Here is a 20,301-nt window from a genome sequence, read left to right on the forward strand (position 1 = left end):
AGGATGGATGCTTCCTGTCAGACCACTGACTAAGGAGATAAAATTCATGGAAATAACTTAGCTGCCCCACAAAACCACATACACAAATTGTGTATGCAGTTCATAAGTTTTAAATTGTTACAAATGAAATCTTAGTCTTACATAAACTATAATACTGTGCTAACACTTTTCACAGGATCGGGTAAGGGCCCTCTTTAGGGCTGCAGATTTCTTGCTGTGTCCTCACATGGAAGATGTTAGGGATCTCCCTGGACCCTCTTTTGTAAGGCACTGATTCCATTCATGAGGGCTCTATTCTCATGATTTAAGCACCTCCAAAAGGCCCCATCTCCTAATACCATCACCTTTGTGAGTTAGGATTTCAACAGGTGCATTTTGGGGCAACACAAACACTCATCAGACCATAGCAGTATCACTATACCAGTCATTTTATTTGTTGAGAAGGATGAAATAAAAACGGCAGGAGGGTACTTCTGGTTCCCAGTCCAGCAGGTACAAAGCTGAAAGTTGTCACTCTACCTTGACAAGCAGAAAGCTGAACAAACTGAAAAAATAAACTTGTTAGTTGCCTAAAAGAAGTACAGTCAACAGGGCAAACCAGTGTCCACAAATTGGGGATCCCAACAGTCAAAAACAGAGAACCACTACTTACTGAAGCAGGATCACCCAAGCTTGAAACCCCCTTGGGAAGCAGTGCCTGGGCTGGGAAAACTGAGCTGTAATTGACAAGTGCTGAAACTCAGTGGGAACAAGTCTGAGATAAAAACTCCAGGAGAACCCAGATATGGGGAGAGCCCCCACTTTTGTGGAGTTTTCCTTCCTGGTTCTTATGGTGAATATGGAAGAAAAATCCCGACGTGCTTCCAATTTTTTTTTAAATAAGGAAATAAAACTTTAAACTACCAAGAAAACAAAACTTGCTAAGCTTAGAAGCTTTAAAAATACACTCCAAAAGAACTCACACGTGCATTCTAACCAGTTTGTGCGGTCTCCTCCACTCTCTATTAATCTAGGGCTTCTGTAACAACGACCATTCCCCTGGCCCCTATAATGTTAACACCAGTGACATTACCCTACAGAATTCAGGACACCAGGGCCCATGGCTCCTCTGCAGGATCTGGGTGACAGACATTCCCTCACTAGCCCTGAGCACAGTAGAATATCCCCTGTGAACAAAAGAACAAGTTTATGTTGCTCTCAGAAGGACTGAAGGTTGTCACAGTGACTCCCTCCTCAGATTAACTCTGGGTGTACAAAGTATTAAATTAGGACTACAAAACTCTGCATATGGGATCTTTCCATAAAGGCTCTGAGCAGCAATGCAAACTAGGCCAAAACTGGAGAGGTATATTGTGCCATCATACTGTGCCCTCTGAGGCACAGAGTCTGGGATCCCAACCAACACTGTTCACCCCCTCATGCTGGCAAACCCAGTTAATTTTAAACCATCTGATACAGTGAACAGACCCCCAGAATTAATGGTGGCTTAAATAATAAGACCTTTATTGTTGTACAAACAAGAGCAATGGTAGACACAGTTCCTGGGTTGGTGACTTGGAGGCTGGAAAATGCCATCACAGGAGACCAATAATATCCCTGAAAAATGTAGTCCATCTTTCCAGAGTCCTCTAGGCCCAAACAGGTAAGGTCCATGCCCTAACTCATCAGAGGAAAACAATGGGAAAGAGTAAGTGCTCAGACTACTCATAAATAGTCCCACAAATGGGAGAGCACGGGGGTCACTTCCCTGAACATTCTGGGATGGACAAATGTCGCACTACGAGGAGGCAGACTTGAAATGGCTTCTGCTATAAAAATGGCAGTGATATAAATCTGGCAATGGCTCTGGGAAAGTTAAAAAGTGCAATGCAGTTCCCACATACCTGTAATTTATGTGGGTGTTCAGATGTGTGAGGTTCAATACAGGCAGATGGCACCTTCATAAGGGATCTCCCCCGGTGCTCTTGCACTGAACAAAGAAATAGTACATACCTGTGCAGTTAAGGCAGTTCTCCCATTTGAAATCTGTGGTATCCATAAATCCTTCGGCTGCAGGCCTTCTCATATGCGCTGCACTTATAAAGCCTTCCTCTACTGTGATTTCTCTGGAGTGTAATTATGCTAGATTTTGGTAAACTATTTCCTACATTTGCTACACTCATAAGGCCTTCAACCAATTATGGTGACAATTATGGTGTTTTAAGAGCCTGGAGTTGAAGGTAAGTAACTTTCCACATTCCAATACTCATAAAGCCTTCCTCCCGTGTGAACACTCTACTGGTAGCTAATGTTGGAACTATAGCTAAATAATCTCCCAAATTCACTGCACTCAAGGTCTTTATCCAGTGTGAACCCTCCGGTGTTTAATGAGGCTAGAGCTGTGGCTAAAAGATTTCCCACATTCATTGCACTCATAAGGCCTTTCTCCAGTGTGAATTCTCCTGTGTTTAATGAGGCTGGAGTTTTGAGTAAAAGATTTCCCACATTCACTACACTCGTAAGGCCTTGATCCAGTGTGAACTCTCTGGTGTTTTAAGAGACTGGAGCGGTAGGTAAAGAATTTCCCACATTCACTGCACTCATAAGGCCTTTCTCCAGTGTGAACTCTCCGATGCTGAAGAAGAGCAGAGCTTTGGCTAAAAGATTTCCCACATTCGCTGCACTTATAAGGCCTTTCTCCACTATGAACTCTGCGGTGTTCAATGAGGCTGGACTTCTGAGTAAAGGATTTTCCACATTCACTGCACAAATAGGGCCTTGATCCAGAGTGAACTCTCTGGTGTTTTATGAGACTGGAGCTGTAAGTAAAGAATTTCCCACATTCACTGCACTCATAAGGTCTTTCTCCAGTGTGAACACTCCGGTGTTGAAGGAGCGCAGAGCTTTCACTAAAGGATTTCCCACATTCATTACACTCATAAGGCCTTTCTCCAGTGTGAATTCTCCGATGTTTAATGAGGTTGGACTTGTTGCTAAATAATTTTCCACATTCGTCACACTTGTGAGGCCTTGCTCCAGTGTGAACTTTCCGGTGTTGAATGAGGCTAGAGCTCTGCCTAAAGGACTTCCCACATTCCCCACACTCATAAGGCTTTTCCCCAGTGTGAACTCTCCAATGGTCACTGAGGCTGTAGCTTTTGCTATAAGATTTTCCACATTCACTGCACATGTAACGTCTTTCTCTAGTGAGGGCTCTTTGATGCTGAACAAGTGTGTGTTTACAATCGAAGTCTTTTGTGCATTCTCCAGAGTTGTAAAGAATTTTTCCCCTGTGAAAGGCTGTCCCACACTCACTTCTCCTATTTGGTTTCTCCCTGGAATGTGTGGCCCGATGCTGGAGAAATGCTGAGCTGGTCAGGAAGTCTCTCACAACCTCCCCACAGGAAAAGGGCTTTTCTGACACACAGAATTTACAATCCTTCACAAATGAGACTGTGCCCATGTTGCTTCTGAAGCATTTCTCTCCAATGTGCTGCTTCTGATGCTCAAGTTCTACACTGAAATACAACTGTTTCTCACATGACCCAATCCTGTACAGTTTCTGCCCATGACATGTTCTCTGGTGCTTAGTCAAGTGCAAAATATCTCTCAGCTCTGCACCACACATCTCACAAGGATGAGCCTTCTGGGGAGACACACCTGCCTTGGGAGTCCTGACCTGTGACACTCCTTGCACAGGAATGCTCTGCTCAGAAGTTGTCTCCTCATCCTGGGCTCCAGGCCAACTACCTGAAAACAAGAAATGCTGGTGAAGTACATACTGACACTGCTGGGAGGGGCCAACTACGCAGTATGCATCCGACAAACCCAGGAATCAGTCCACGTGACTGTGTCCGGGTTCAGGGAGCTAGTTCAGGTTGAGGATGGGACTGCTTAGCAGTACTGGACTATAAAGAACATAGAATGGGAAAGGTCTCATGAGGTGAAGCACACAACCATGCAGTGTGACACACTTCATTTCTCCATTAACAACTTACCAAAGGAACTCGTCTGATGCTAACACATGAATGCAGCATAGGAGAGTGTGTCAAGATCCAAGAAGACGTGACTGTAACAGGGCAGCTGGTGTCCAAGGACTATTTAGAACTATATGCACACCTCATGACACAACACATAGGGGTCAACACTGAAAGTACTGCAGATGGAGTGGTGAGACAAATGGGTGACATGGAGTTCAGAGATGTGAGGTTAACACCAGGCTGGAAGTAAGAGTAGAAGTGACAAGTGAAAGTTGACAAATTGACAAAGTGTCAAGAAAGGGGAAGGAAAGACAGAAACGAAGTGTGGCTACTGCCATGAGCATTAAAATACTACTCAAACAGAACAGGTTTCTGGTATGATTTGAACATAGCACTGACATCATACCCTCCCCTAGGGTGCCACTCCTTAGGGCCATGCTCCCTCGGAGGCCATCTTGCTGGGGCTAGATTCATGTACATCTTGTGAACCACTGCTTTCCAACCCAACCCGACTCCCTCAATGAGCGAATGCATGGCACCTTGATGATATAAGTACTAAGCAAAACATAGGAGAAGTGAGCAGCCAGCAGTAGCCCAGAACAACTCAGCATATGATAGCCAACAGGAAAGAAAAGTAAGTATCACACACAGAACTTTGGAAGAGGGCCTTGCAAGAACAGCCCATGGTCTGTATTAAGGAATAATCATGTCAGTGATGGCAATTCCTGGCACAGGCAGGTATGAGAAAATGTCAGCTCGAAGAATGAAGCAGAACCTGGGCACACAGGTGCCTTTAATCTGGACAAAGCCCCCTGGTCAAGGGGGCAGCCGGATGGCTCAGTTGGTTACGAGCACAAGCTCTGAGCAACAGGGTTGCCGGTTTGATTCCCACATGGGCCAGTGGACTATGCCCTCCGCAACTAGACTGAAGACAACAACTTGAGCTGAGTTACCGCTGAGCTGCTGAGGGACAGCCAGATGGCTTAGTTGGTTACAGCGCGTGCTCTTAACAACAAGGTTGCCAGTTCAACTCCCGCATGGGATGATGGGCTCTGGCCCCTGCAACTAGATTGAAAATAGTGACTGGACTTGGAGCTGAATTGCGCCCTCCACAACAAAGACTGAAGGACAACAACTTGACTTGGAGCTGATGGATCCTGGAAAAAACACCCTGCTCCCCAGTAAAGTCCTAGAAATACACACTGTTCTCCTTCCCTAATTAAATCTTAAAAAAAAAAAAAGACAACTAAGTATATTACTGGAAGACTCCTGACCCTGACTCATTTCCTGCAGATTCAAGAAAGCAGGTGTGGGCTGCTCAAGGATAGGGTACTGCACACACTTCAGCGCAACCAACCACAGCACCTACCCAGGATATGGGGGAAGGAAGCAGTACCCATGGTCCTATGTGAAGCTAGACCTGCTCCCGAGGAAAAAGGGAAGGGCACACACTAGCTCACGGCACAGGGGTGAGTTTGAAGACCTTACCCAAGGAGGTTATAAGTGCCAAGTTCTCCAGCATCACATCATGGTACAGGTGTCTCTGAGCCTCATCAAGTAGATCCCATTCCTCCAAGGAGAAGTAAACAGCCACATCGTCAAAGGTCACCCTGCCCTGGCATGATGGGGACAGATGAAACCACAAAAAGCTCCTCTGCCAAGAACTCACAAACCCTTCCCACCACATCTACCCCATGCCCATCCTCCTCCCAAGCTCCCCAACTCAAAGGACAACAAGGCCCTGGTGCCATTGGCACTATTGTTTTCTCATGATCACAGGGTCCATTCATCAGCAATAAGAGGCAGGTGGATAAGCAGATATCCAAGTTGTGGACCTAGTACAGAGGGCTCCACACAATCATGCCAGGCTACTCCACTGGTGTGGCCACGTAAGTCTTGATACCAGGGCCCTGGAGTCACCAGGCATACTCCCTCTCCAAGTATGCAGAATTCTTGAGATTGGATCCCACAGCCACATGCTTATGGTCACCAGCACTTCACTGTTCCACACCAAAGGAATCTCCCTGGCCTCTCCACAAGTTGCTTGTATTTTAATCACCTCCTCTTCATCCCATTGTGAGGGTGGCATTCCCATCCTAGGCTTATGGGGATGGCCAAATATATGACCCTGACCCTGTACAGAGGAGATGGATAGCAGTTTATTTAAAAAAATGAACAACCAGTAGCTGTAGGATGCAAGCTTTATAGAAGCAAGAGGGTGGGGTACCTCCTGATTCCTGCAAAAGGATGTCACTGGCTTGTTTGAATAACTCTGTGGGCTGGTAGGGAACAGAAACCCACACTGAGGGATAAGCAAAAAGTACACCTGGTCCCTTTGATGAGAAGGTTGTCCAGGAGACCTTATCAGTGGCAGAAAAGTGGGGAGAACTTACACTCAGGCCAGTTGAGTCCCTCCAGGTTTCACCACGTGTAAAGGCAGTACAATACTGGAACTGAATTTTAGGCCTTAACACCAACAACTGGGTGACAGCATCCAATATTACCGTAGCCCTACTATGATTTCCAATAGCAGTGGCAGCTCCAAAATCCTTCTATGAAGGCCTCTCTAACCAGCTCCTATCCTTGCCTCAGGCTTAGCACACAGAACCATATGTGGATCTCAGATACCCATGGTCCTCTTCAGCCTGTGCTGCACTTCATGTCCCCTCAGCATTCACAACCTTCCTCTGTCCACGTAACCCTCATTCAAAGACAAGCCTCAAGCTTAGTGACTCTCACAGGTGACCACATCTGCAAGTCACAGATGACTTTATTCTCCAGGCTGAACGAAACACCCCAGACTTCACCAAAGACCTCACAAAATCCTGGTGGATTTCATAGAGTGGTGAATAAGCACCAGCTCAGGCCTGAATATCACAATGCCTTAATCACTCCTAAGCTTCTGCATCTATCTCATGTCTACTCTTCCACTGGAAACCTTGGCCACCTGCCAGACTATCCTGTTCCTGACACACTCTCCTTTCATGGCCACTTAACTCCCTCACCTCTCTTTGAAGACCTATACCATCTCCCAGGTATCCAAGCAAGAGAGCCAGTCCTGAGTCCCTAATCACGCCTCCTTCCTGACACCCTAAGACATTTACCATCACAATCAGAAAACTGCTCCTCCTAAATGTGACCCACAATTCATTCACCTTGGCCCAGACAATAAGTATGACATTTTGGATGTCTCCATCCCTAACCCTTCCCCAGATTTCCAGACCTGTGTTTTTAGCTCTTCACTTAATGTCTCCACTTAGTGTTCCCTGAAAAACCTCAGAAACTCCTGATATCTCTCAAGAATATTACTCCTATTACCAACTTCCTCATCTCAGTTCATCTTCCATTCCCAGAGCTGCTATGAAGAAAACTCTACGAATATCCCTGAGTCCTCTGTTTCACTCCCTCATTGTCCACATCAGAAAACAGTTGTAGGGGGCGGCCAGTTGACTTAGTTGGTTAGAGTGCCGGTTAAGTCGCCAGTTCGATTCCCACATGGGCCAGTGAGCTGCGCCCTCCACAACTAGATTGAAAAGAACGACAACTTGACTTGAAGCTGAGCTGCGCCTTCCACAACTAGACTGAAAACAGTAACTTGACTTGGAGCTGATGGATCTGGAAAAACACACTGTTCCCCAATATTTCCCAATAATAAAAAAAAAAGAAAACAGAGTTGTCATTTAAGAAAACACATATCCAGAATCCAATCACATCTCCTAAGCCATCACTCTGGTCAATTAACCCTCATATGATGAGGCAGTAACCTCCACCCTGATGTTCCTTCCTCTTCCCTCAACCCCACTGTCTATAATCATACTTGTGGATGAAAAAGGGGCCACATACTAAACCTGACAAGCTCAGAGGAGGCCTGTATGGTCGGCCCTACAAACTCAGAGACTGAAATTAACCACATGGAATTCTCTGAACATAAAAATTTCTAATTAAAAGTGGGTCACAGTGGGTAGTCAAATCCTTTGCCTGTAGCTTCCTTGACAAAGATCAATCTTTACCTTAAGTGAGCCTGTCTATTGTCTTTTTGCATCTAAGATAACATACCCTTGGAATGTCAGAATAATTTCTTTTTCAGGACTCCCCCGCCCCTGCCAGGGCACAACCCACCACACCAAAGCAGGAAACAACAGAATCCCTCATTGTTGTTCTTGTCTCCTGATTACCATCTCTATTAACTATCCTGTACCCACCAATGTAAAAGAAGTATCTGTCTCTCCAATTTACTTTTTATCCAATCCCAGAGATTCCCGCCCCACTTTGCTTTCTCCAACCCCCTTAATCTAACACCAATGGATTTCATGTAACCCTCCTCCTTTGATTCTAAAGTATAAAATAAGTTGCAAACCCACCATTTTCTGGAGCATTCTCAATTTGTTGAGATTTTGCTTCTCAGCAACTGTCGTCAGTTTGGCTCAAATAAACTTTGATAAGCTTTCTCTTAGGCTGGATGTTTTTTCGTCATTACTTGGTGCAGTTGACAGGATTCCAAAGAAGCCCACCCAGGAACACACTGCTGGACCGGATTCTGTGCTAGGTACCAGCAGGGGCCCATTGTGCCCTACCAGCTTCCTTCTTTGCATTCAGTTAACTTGGGTGTGTTTTTCTTGGAATTCTGGACGTCTCTGTTTTAAGGTAGAAGACCCTGACTTTATTTGGGCTGTTATTAAAAAAAAATCCTCGAGGTGGCATTAAAGGTTATGGGTTGAGATAACCCAGGCTAAAGACAAGAGTTGAGATAACTCACGGACAGGAGTGAAAAAAAAAGGGATGGTTGGTGTCCTCAGGGTTGTATTAGACAGTGGGGAGAGAAACCGAGGCACGTAAGCGTGTTGAAGGGACTCAGGAGGTGACAGTCCCTTGGAGCTCAACCCATAAACAGCATACTTCAACCCACTACACAATATCACTAGAAATTTGTTCAGACTCTGCAGATCCCAAAAGAAAACTAAAATTAACATGGGAAACTGTGCTTCAAAGGCCAAGCTCCCCGACCCCAGACTCATTAATACTCCTGCAGATGTACAGTTCCTAGGGAGCCTTTACTTGCAAATACTTACAGAAATGGAAACATTTAACTATACGTGGTATCAACTTAAGATGGCCAAAATGGAGCTCTTTTGACATCTAAATTAATTTTTTCTGTGCACAATTAGAAAAAGGCGGCTTAAATAATCAAACTGAATGAAATGTGAGGCTTACCTCAATCGACAAATAGAAGCCACTGAAACAGCACAGAGAGACGTGCTTCTCTCCAGGAAGTTAGTAAGAAAATTTTAGACTGTGTCTGAACTAAAAAAGGTTTCTGAAGCTACTCACTGCCAACACCCCCCTTTTCCCTCTTCTCCAACTGTCCCACTGTACACTTCACTTCGTTATCTAGACTTACTCTCCTTTCCTCCCCCCTCTCTCTTCTACACCTCTACTGCAGCTCCCTACTGACCTAGGGGATACTCAATAGAAAACCAGACCAGGATAGACTAGGAAAGAAAACTCCAGAAATGCTGGCACCTCCCTTTAGAGAAAAGCTGGTCTCAGACAGAGGGGAACCAGCAATTGTGAACAAACAGAACTAAGAAATCTACCAAAGATTTCCCCCAACCTTCTCCAGGACCCTGATGAGCTCGCAAAAGAATTTGAATTAACTGTTAGAACATATGATCCTGGCTGTTCTGACCTATTCCAATTAATGTACCTACTCGTTTCTAAGAGCTAAGGTTTGCTAGGGAAACTCCTGCAGAGGAGTCTGCTTTTATTGTAAAAAGTCAGGTTACCTTAAGAAGGATTGTAGAAAACAAATGGGATTTAGAAAAGAAACGGAAGCAAGCATAGGGCTGCTCCAAGGACTATGAGAGGGCATTTCCCCTTTTACTAATACTTTAGGAGAAATTAAAATCACCATGAAAGGGGAACTATTAAGACCCTTATGGATACTGGGGCTACTTTATCTGTTCTTAGCATTACCCGACTAAGTTACCATCTCTTTTGGAGTCAAATTTCTGTACAAATGGTAGGGACATCTAATCAACCAATGTCTGTTTAAATCAGAACATAGTCCCCTCCAGCTAGGAAATGTTCTGGGGCAACATAATTTTTACTAGTCAAATCTGTGCCAACTTGCCTGATAGGGTGAGACTTACTAACCAATCAAGCTCACATATTCTTCTCCCAGAAGTGTGAAATGTATTTAGAACTAAATGAATCAGATTGGGAAAATAATAATTTTAAAAGAAATTACCTGAGAGAAAACCAGTTTTGAGACTGACTGAACGTTTGTTACAGGACATTCCAATACAACTTTAATTGCGGTTTAAAGGGTTAAAAAAAAAAAAATTGCAAAAACCGCAATTACTTTTGCACCAACCTAATAATTTCATGTATGAGCTCCTGTAATTCTCCTATCCTTCCAGTAAAGATACCCAATGGGAAAAGATGGAGATTTGCACAGGATCTCAGAGCTATAAAGATATTCTGTGGTTCCAAATCCACATACACTATTATCAGCTATTGCTGTGTGTACTGCTAATATTTTTCAGTGATAGATTTATGTAGTGCCTTTTTTCAGCACTCTTGTAAAAAAAAAAAAAAAAAAGGACACGAAATACCTCTTTGCGTTTACACCTGGGAAGATCAGAGTTTACTTGGACAGTAGTACCCCAGGGGTATACAGAGTCCCACCTATTTCTCTCAAATATCAAAGCTGATTTGAATGATGCTGAATTTCCCAGAAATCCTACAGTAATCCAATTATGTGGATGATTTACTTTTATGCTCTAGGATATATGAGACTTCCAATAGGACACAATTTATCTATTACAATAGCTAGCCATAAAAGAACACAGGGTCTCAAAGGGCAGTTTTGATTCTGTTTACCCCAAGTAAAATACCTTGGCCATCTCATATCTAAACATGGACTACTGATTAACCCTGAGAGACTCACTGTCACAATTAAGTTCCAAAGTTGTCATTAATGGCCCAGCCTCTATATATCTTATTAAAATAAGATCAACCTGATTCAATTCAATGGGACCCCGAGGGGAAACAAGCTGAAGAAGTTGTAGACTATTAAACCCAGGAGTAAAAGGGCTCTCTCCTTGCATGACAGCCATCTCTGCTACAGTCATGCTATGCAAACAAACAGAAGAGATAGTGATACTGTGTTTCCCCGAAAATCAGCCGGACAATCAGCTCTAATGCGTCTTTTGGAGCAAAAATTAATATAAGACCCGGTCTTATTTCACTATAAAGACCAGGTCTTATATTAATTTTTGCTCCAAAAGACGCATTAGAGTTGATTGTCCAGCTAGGTCTTATTTTCGGGGAAACACAGGAAGCGCTCCATTATTTATGTTACTCATTCTGTTGAATCTCCACTGAACTCTCATCTCAATCAACACTTCTGTCAATTGTCTGGCTTCTTATGAAGTACTCTGGCTTTCTGCGCCTAATATTAAGTCGATGTAACAGTCTTAACCCAGCAACTTTATTGCCCTCTTTAAGGATGAAGACATCCACAGCTGTGTTTTGCTTACTGACCACCTTCTTGTTCCTAGAAATGATTTACAGGAAACCCTTATTTATAATGCTGACTCTTATCCGAAAGATGAACAGGGACACTGCCAAGCTGGATATGCAATAATTTCCATAATAAATTAAAATTCCTTATTTACTTGAATAAAATCTGCCCAACAAGCTGAATTAATTGTTCTAACAGGAGCTTGTCAATGAGCCAAAGATCAAATAGCCAATATTTACACTGACAGTTGCTATACCTTTGGTGTAGCTCACAACTTGTTGTGGAAGCGGTGAGGCTTCTTAACTTCCTCAGGGCATCCCATAAAGAATGGAAAACAGGTTACAGAATTTAAATTAGATGTCATACAGCAACCGAAACAATTGGCAATTATCAAAATTCCAGGACATTCTAAGGCCACCACCATAGATGCAAAAGAAAATATTTAGCTGATACTGAAGCTAGCCTGGCAGCAATACACAGCCAAATTGTCCAGACTTGAGAATGTTTCTTTTCCTATTAAATCAGTAACATAGTTTTACAGTTATGGCAACAAAAAGGGGGAAACTTTGACCCAAACAGATATAGCTTAGACCTAATCTTACCTGTAGTGGCTCAATTACCTACACTTGAACATTTACATGAGCTAACACACTGGGGTCTTAGAAAGATGATTTCATGGAATAAAGAATATTATTGGAAACCTTCCTCTACTGTAGCTCATAAAGTATATACAGCAGATGTTCTATCTGTCTAAAATACAACCCTGGAAAATCACTCCATGGGTCCCAAGGACACAGTTCCCACTTCTTTAGGTACATTTGAGGTATGGTAATTTGATTTTATCCAAATGCCACCATCTCAAGGATACAAACATGTGTTAATCATGATTTGTATGTTGTCTCACTGGGTTGAGACATTCCCCTGCAGAAGAGCAATAGCCTTAACGGTAGGCGAATTATTAAAAACAAACAAACAAACAAAAACACCCAATTGCAGAATTCCCTGTGAGTTACATAGTGACTGAGGGACTCATTTCACTGGGCCAATAATACAATCTACTTGTAATATTTAGCCCATTTTACAGCATTTTCAGTGTGCTTATCACTCCAGTCCTCTGGATTGGTAAAAATACAAATGGTACAATTAAAACGACGTAAATTTTCAGCAGCTTTTAATCTCCTTTGGCTGAAAGCTCTCTTTATAGTGCTTCTCAACCTGAGATATACCCGTTTTGGTAAACATAGGCTTTCTCCTCATTTGTCATTGTTCACCCTATGTGAAGGGACAAATAAACCAATCTTACTAAAAGTAGACATTCTACATTATGAAGGACTTATCAACCAGCTTAAAGAAATTGATAAATCAGTAACTGACTCACTTCCGTGAGCTCCTGGGAGACAAAGACTTCAAAGATCACAATTCACAACCAGGAGATTCTGTCCATTGGACAAGACATTAATTAAAGACTCTCCAACCTCATGGGAAGGGACTTATCAGTGGACATCAAAGACTCCTGAGGACGAGAAGCTGCTGACATCAAGGGTAGACAGCTATCCCAAGACATCAAGAAGGCCTGTATACCTACATAATTGATATTGAACTTAAAATATTTGTTTCATTGTCTTTACCTGTCTGTTCATATTAGTTATAATGACAGTTATACTTGTTCTTTGGGCTTTTCTCAAACCCCGTACTTACTGTATTTTGCCATGTATAATGCACTCCAGTATATAACGCACACCCACGTTTCTGGCTGAAACTTTCAGGGAACAAAAAATCGTTCGTTTTAATTTTTAAATTCAAATTTATATTAGTTTACATTTAGGTACTTGTTTTTTTATTATAAAGGAATTTTAGCATTTATTTTTTAACATATTATGGTCCAAGAAATTTTATGTGTAACAAATAATTACAAAACACAAGAACAGATACAAGGTACAAGAAATTTTATGCACTGGTAACAAATTTACAATATTTATGCATCATAGAAGGCCAAGAACACTTCTTGTTGCAAGTTCATTGTAAATTCAACAAAACTGACTATCGTATTCCAGGGTATTATTTTTGTATATGGATATTGTAATTGATTTCTAGAGTTACACTTTTAACTCATAAGCATAAATAAAAGAATTAAAAACATTTATATAGATATGGAATTAGTACTACCCATATATAATACACATCCTTATTTTTCCCTCACAAATTTAGGTAAAAAAGTTTGCATTATACACAGCAAAATATGGTATATAGCCCAACTGTTAATAATTGCTAAAAGTATGTAAAATAACTTTTATGTTACTGTTTTTGTGGTTTCTCTTGAAATTTAGAAGGGATGTTATTGTAGAAAGAAGAAAAGGCATGTGTGTGTATTTTTGAGAGAAGTTAAAAGGAAGTCATTAGTCTTAGTAAGTTGATTATTTCTGAATGAGGAAAAAAAAGACAAACTGAGGACAAGTGAAGTTATAGAAGGTTAGTGGAAAAAAAATATTGAAAAAGGAATTGTATGTATAAATATTAGAACCCAACTATGCCCATAACTCAATAAAGACTACTAACTATATTAATTTAGATAGAAGCTGAAGTGGATGTATAAAAAAAAATGGCCCTCTATAATGGCTGCTGAGGCACAGAATATTTATTTATGAAACTCTTACTGTCCTCCTGGCCTCTAGAAAATTTTAGATAGGAGTTGTAATTTGCATCGTTGTGTTCTTACAGCCTTGGCTCCTACTAAACCTTCAAGTTACAGTTTCCAGTTATACAACAACTAGTAGAAATCAGATTAATAATAAATGACACTTGAGTGATTCCAATGGAAAGTAGATAGGCCATATTAAAAATAACAATAATAGTAACAATTACGACAACACCATCAGGAAATGGGAACCCATTTCATGGTTAGATTGTGAAGAGGTATATGGTGTGCCCTCAAACTATAAGTAAATGTTATACTAGATGCAAAATACAGAAAAGACAGCAAAACTTGGATTTCATGATAGTTTACAGGTTAGAAATGATCCAGTTTTTCTTTTACTTAGTGAAGGCCCAAAAGACCCGACTGACTCCCCTCTACCCACCTTTCCTTTAGAGAAAAAAAATTCGGCCTTGACTTCCACCTAAGGTATGGTCTTGCCCCATCCCCAATGGTCCACCATTTCAGCAAGACATATGATGTATCTTCCTAGCACCGTGGGACCACATTTTCCAAACAAAAGGCTGGTCATCAGAGCATCCTTTTGATTGATTTATGACCAAAAGGGGGAAGTGTGGATGAAAAAGGGGCCACATACTAAACCTGACAAGCTCAGGGCAGGCCTGTGCGGCAGGCCCTACAAACTCAGAGACCAGAATTAACCGCGTAGGATGGTCTGAACGTAAAAATCCCCAACTAAAAGTGGGCTGTTAATCACTTCGTTGGCCTGTAGCTACCTTGACAAAAGTAAATCTTTACCGTTAGTGAGCCTGTCTATTGTCTTTCTGCATCTAAAGTAACACCCTTGGAATGTCAACAGTAATCCCTTTTTCCGGACACCCCAGGGCACAACGCACCACACCAGGAAACAGAATCCCTTATTGTTGTTCTTGTCCCGATTACCATCTCTATGTGCTGTAAAATGCTAACTATTAACTACCCAGTACCTACCAATGGAAAATTATCTGTCTCTCCAATTTATCCAATCCCAGAGATTCTCCCCCTTCTTGCTTTCTCCCACCCCCCCTTAATCTAACACCAATGGACTTCGTGTAACCATGTAACCCTCCTCCTTTGAGTCTAATGTATAAAATAAGTTGCAAACCCACCAGTTTCCAGAGCATTTTCTCAATCTGTTGAGATTTTGCTTCCCAGCTATTGTCGTCAGTTTGGCTCAAATAAACTCTTATAAGCTTTCCCTTAGGCTGGATGTTTTCTTGTCGACATACTATAGCCGGAAGGAGCCAGTTAAGATCTCTGTAATAGCACCTCCCTATTCTGATCTACATCTTTTATTGGTGCCAGAAGAGACACCCAACTTCTCAGGCAGTCATTCCAATCCTGATTCCTGTACCCCTGCTCTTTATTACCACAGGAAGAAGAGAGACCTATAGCTTCCTGACCACTCTCAGCTCAGTTTTACCTCAAGCATGTGCACACCCTGCTACCAGTTCCCGGATAAACCTTCCACACCTGTTTACATTGGTGGACAAAAATGGAAAAACCTTCATATAATCCTTGGACTTAAGACCCTGGAATTGGGGTTTCTCCGTGGTCTCCAGACCCAACACTGGGGAAATGGCACTTAAGAGTTCCAAGACACCACAATTGAAAGAATATGTAGGTGGGAGTTGGGGCTAATGAGGGACTGGGACACCCTCCCTGTGGTTCCATAAGCACTTCTGCAGTCATTGGAAATGTGGAGAAGCAAGCCAGCCTTAGAGGATGAGACCATGGCGAGTTCAATGGGCTCAGGCCTCCCTGCACGCCTGCCTGGCCACGAAGACTGAGACTCGAGCTTGCTGTTTATCATCTGTGCTTCAGTGCTCAGTATCGTTCCTTACCAGGTCTCCCGCTGCCTGTAACCCTCTCCCACCCGCCGTCACCCCGGATGTCACCCACGAGCGCCTCACCGTCCTGGACGCCGGGGCCTGGGCGGCAGGACGTGAGCAGGCACCCCGCACCCGGGGCTTTAGTGTTTGGATGGGGTGAGGGCGGTGAGAGCCCGAGGGACGCGAACTTACCTGAGCCCGGAGTTTCAGCGCGGCCGCCGCCATTGGAGTTTGTGGGCGGGGCGGGGATGGAGTGGCGGGAGTGGCGAGAGTAGGGGGCTCCGGACGCGACAGTCCCTGTCCCGGCCCTTGCGCGGAGTCACCCGGGCGGCCGAGTCTTAGGCCCGTGTCTGTGCGGCGGGGACCACGACTCCTCTCGCGCCTTCTCTGGTCTCGTCACCTCAATCTCGACGCAACGCTCCGGGGCCTGACCGGACGAACAAAACCAAGAACAGCTAACATGGCTGCCAAGAGGAGGACTCCAGAAGCTCCAGCCCTCAGAATGTACCACACGCGGAACCTCCTCTTTTCTAAGCTCTCATTGGATAGAGATGCTGCCACTCGACTCGGAGCATTCTGGGTAATGCAGTTCTCTTAGAGCCACAGACTGCAGTTAAGGAAAGGCCTTCTTCCAGGAAAGGCCAAGGTCAGCTGGAGAAGCGTTAAGAAATGGCATATCCATGTGGCCTTCGCCTCCTCTTTGAAGGGATCGTAATCATATTTCTGTAAAGTGCTCTCTGAAGATGATCACTGAAATTTTGGAGACATTATTTCAGATTCAGCATTCTCCCAGAGGCTAAAAGTATTATTTCTGATGCTCCCAAAGGCTACAAATCCAAATAAGCATATCATTCCACAGTCATTCAGAAAACAGACTATGTCCACTGTTAGCAGAAGCTAATAAACATTCTTATTTTAATTCAAATGTATGCACTCCACATCATAACACATTTGTCTGTCCATGTATGTTTGTTCATGGACAAGAGAGAAAATACTCCAGATTGTGTTGTGCCAAAAAAGACAGAGGAATGATGTTGGGGTACAAAGATGGATCTGACAGAGTTTCTCTGTGACTAAATTTCAGTCAGGCTCCTCCAAGCTTTTTTTGACTAAGCCCAGTCCTTGGGTCTTTGTCTTCAAGGGCAATGATTCTGCTAAGTTGGTTTGGCAAGAATTTCCCATCCTCAGTATCTGATCACCAGTGATGGCTGACCAAACTTCCTCATCTCTCACCATGATACAGGTAACATCTGATCACACTGACCTGCCTTCAGAAAGAATCTTTTCAGTCAATTTAGGAAGAATTTCCTTACTCTCTTAGCAATTTTTTATCCAGTGACCTCCACCTTAGTCCTTGGCTATAAATCTCAACTTAAAAAAAGTTGGAGTTGAAGCCAATCTCTCTCACTTACTGCAAAACCCATTGTCCCTACACCTATAGCAATGGTCCTGAATAAACTGCCTTACAGTTTTAGCAAGGGTCTGAATAATTTTGCTTTGACAGATGTGTCTGTGGTTTCCAAAGAAGTCATCTCTCCGGCCTGTATAGTCAATTATTCTGTCCAATTCATTGAGCAACACTTTTATCCATTTAATATCTTGAATCTTTGTTTAAGTGAAACAGCTGGGAAGAAAAGACACTGAGGGATTGGACAATTAGTGAGGTCACCAAACTCCAGGCCAGGGAAGGGTAGAGGGAGGCATTGCTCACTGAATCCCACAAGGACCCATTCCTCTGATGCCAGCCTCTTCATACATGCTTCCATGGCTGCCGAAGCACTTATGGAACCTACGCAGGTCAGCCCCTCACTTGCCCTGATGCCCATCCACATATTCTCTGGATTGTGGTGTCCTGGGGCTCTTTAGTGTCCTTCCCCCAGTCTGAGGTCTGGGAACCCTGAAGAAACCCCAAGCCAAGGGTGCAAAGTCCTTGTCAGGCTTTCTATAGAGATGTTCCTGTATCTGGCAACCAATATAAACAGATATGGAGGGTTCTTCCAGGAACTGGGACCAAGATGTGCAGCTGCTTAGAGGTATAACTGAGCTGGGAGTGTTCAGGAAACCACGTCTCCTTTCTTTTAGGTGGGAACCAAAGCAGGGGGACTGAAGTAAGGTCTGGAATGACTGAGAAGTTGGGGGTCTATCCTGGAGGTAATGGGGAGGTTTGAGTCAGAGGAGGAAAGTGATTTTAACAAGGTCTCACCAGACTCCGTCTGGCTGCGGAGAGAACAGACTGTGGGACTGAAGGAGAAGCAAGGAAGATCAGGCTGTAGGTTACTACTAATTGTTGGTGAGAATAAAGTGGAACAAAATGTGGCTTAGGAAAAGTGGTTGGATTCTGGATGCATGTTTTAAAAAAGGGCAATTAGATTTTCTAATTAGAGATGGTTCAGGGATGACCCCAGGGTGCTCGGTCTTAGCAGCTAGTGATGGAAGCTCCATTATTTAAGATGGGGAAGAATGTAGGAGGAGTACTATTTCCTGGGGGAGGGGGTGTTGTATCAAGGGCTTTGTTTTGGCCATGTGAAGAGTCTGAGGTGTTTCACAGACCACTGAGTGGAGGCATGAGGTGGGCAGTTGGACACACAGGTTAGGATGGAGGCATCTGAAATGTGGTGGCTGCTGTATGGGCCTAGATGAATGAGCTGTGGTCACAATTAGGAGGGATAATCTTCAGGTTATGATGGCAAAGCTATTAGGGATGCCAGGTAGGGGATGGTGGGAGCCCACTTTCTTAAGTCTAGATATTCAACAATACAATGAATCAAGCAATGATTTGTAGTGTTTGCCAATTTCCCTGGTGTATGTAGTATGGCCAATTTAAAACTGCCAGCATGTCACTAAAGAGTTGCCAGTAGCCCACCAGCATATTCTATTTCCACCATATTAATTCATGTAACACCATATTAATTCATATAACAAATAACTTCAACAACATAGAAAATATTGTAGTGAAATGATTAGAAAGTGTTTTTATATTTGGTTTTTAAATAGTTTGAGGAATAATTGGTTTGAAACATGCTTACAGTTTAAATGAAGTTTCCTGCTGCCCTTTTTAAACTCATCCTTCTCAATATATAAAATTACTGATACAGTTGACATATTATATCTTGTTATAGTCATTTTCAAATATATACAAAAATGGAAAAGATAGTGTTATGAAGCTGGATGAACCCCTCTCCCAATTTTCCATCATTATTTATCATTTCATGACCATTCTTGTTTCATCTATATTTTCATGTACACTAGTAGTTTATTTTACTTACAATCCCAGACATCATACCCCAAAATGTATAACCTCTTCAAAATGCATTTTTAAATGCAAGGGCTCTTTCATAATGCAACTATTATGCAAAATAAAAATATGTAAAAATGTGATAGGGGCAGATGGTTAACTCAATTGGTTAGTGTGTGGTGCTCACTACACACTAACAATAGGGTTGCCGGTTCGATCCCCACGTGGGCCACAGTGAGCTGAGCCCTCCACAACTGGATTGAAATTACTATTTGACTTGAAGCTGATGGCTACTGAAAAAACACACTTAAAATAAACTTAAAAAAAAATTTCAACCAAGGAGGTTCTCTGGTTTAAATACATACATATATATATATATATATATATATATATATATATATATATATATATATACATATGATGTATTGATGCTCAATTTTCTCAATCGTCTCAGAAATATATTTGTTTCTTAAGACAGATTTATTGCAATCAGGATCCAAAGTGTATCCTGACAGCTTTCAGTAGCTGTCTCAAGCCTCTTAACCTATAGTTTGGGCTGACCATTTTTATTATTTGTGGAAGTTGTTGAGGAATTTGCACATTACAATTTGCCACTTTTGAGATGTGGCTTGAATCACTGATACTGTTTAACTGAACACCCTTGTCATGTTTCCTATATACTAGATACTGATGAGATAAATGGGTGATGATGTTTGATCCCTATAGAGAGGTATGTGATAGAGACTGTTGGGGAAACAAAATCTTTGTCCAGCCCAGACATTCTCTCATAGTAGACAGAAAACACTTCATTATTGAATAAGCATTATGCCACAATGAGATGTGCATTGCAGACACTCCACTGAGAAACTGCAGACAGAAAAAAATCTCATCCCTCTCAATAGCTAAGCAGGCACAACACGTGTTATCGAGATAAAAAGTGTAACTACTCCTCAAGTAAGAGGACTTGACAGCACCATTTGTCACACAGAATTCATCTGAAGTTTACCTGGTAATTGGGGTGACCATCTGTGTTAGCTTATTGGCTTTATCTAGAGGGG

General features: G+C 42.6%; 1 protein-coding gene across 7 annotated transcripts; it reads right to left on the minus strand.

The window, feature by feature from the left end:
* Positions 1 to 406: 406 nt before the first annotated feature.
* Positions 407 to 16,534, minus strand: LOC308490599 (uncharacterized protein). 7 transcript variants are annotated; one of them, XR_013992240.1, is made up of 4 exons: positions 16,201 to 16,490; positions 5,448 to 5,574; positions 653 to 3,729; positions 407 to 544 (listed from the first exon to the last, which is right to left on the minus strand). XR_013992240.1 is itself a non-coding variant. In XM_081033092.1 (4 exons), the coding sequence occupies exon 4, from the start codon at positions 3,605 to 3,607 to the stop codon at positions 2,339 to 2,341; it is 1,269 nt and encodes a 422-aa protein (XP_080889218.1). In that variant the 5' UTR covers positions 3,608 to 3,729; positions 3,978 to 4,199; positions 5,448 to 5,574; positions 16,201 to 16,477; the 3' UTR covers positions 407 to 2,338. The 7 variants fall into 7 exon arrangements, 6 of the variants coding, with proteins under 6 accessions (XP_080889218.1, XP_080889215.1, XP_080889214.1 ...); XM_081033092.1 differs by adding an exon at positions 3,978 to 4,199 and having other exon boundaries at positions 407 to 3,729; positions 16,201 to 16,477; XM_081033089.1 differs by having other exon boundaries at positions 407 to 3,729; positions 5,448 to 5,569; positions 16,201 to 16,534.
* Positions 16,535 to 20,301: the final 3,767 nt, after the last annotated feature.

Source organism: Rhinolophus hipposideros (genome assembly GCF_964194185.1).
Source record: "Rhinolophus hipposideros genome assembly, chromosome: 21".
NCBI lineage: Eukaryota > Metazoa > Chordata > Mammalia > Chiroptera > Rhinolophidae > Rhinolophus > Rhinolophus hipposideros.

Coding starts and splice junctions, on each gene's coding strand:
- LOC308490599 (XM_081033088.1), bottom strand. CDS start 16,233: ATGGCGGCGGCCGCGCTGAAACTCCGGGCTCAG. Junction 5,575..16,200: donor CGCTGAAACTCCGGGCTCAG/GTAAGTTCGCGT, acceptor CCATCATGCCAG/GGCAGGGTGACCTTTGACGA. Junction 3,730..5,447: donor GGCACTTATAACCTCCTTGG/GTAAGGTCTTCA, acceptor TCTTGTTTTCAG/GTAGTTGGCCTGGAGCCCAG.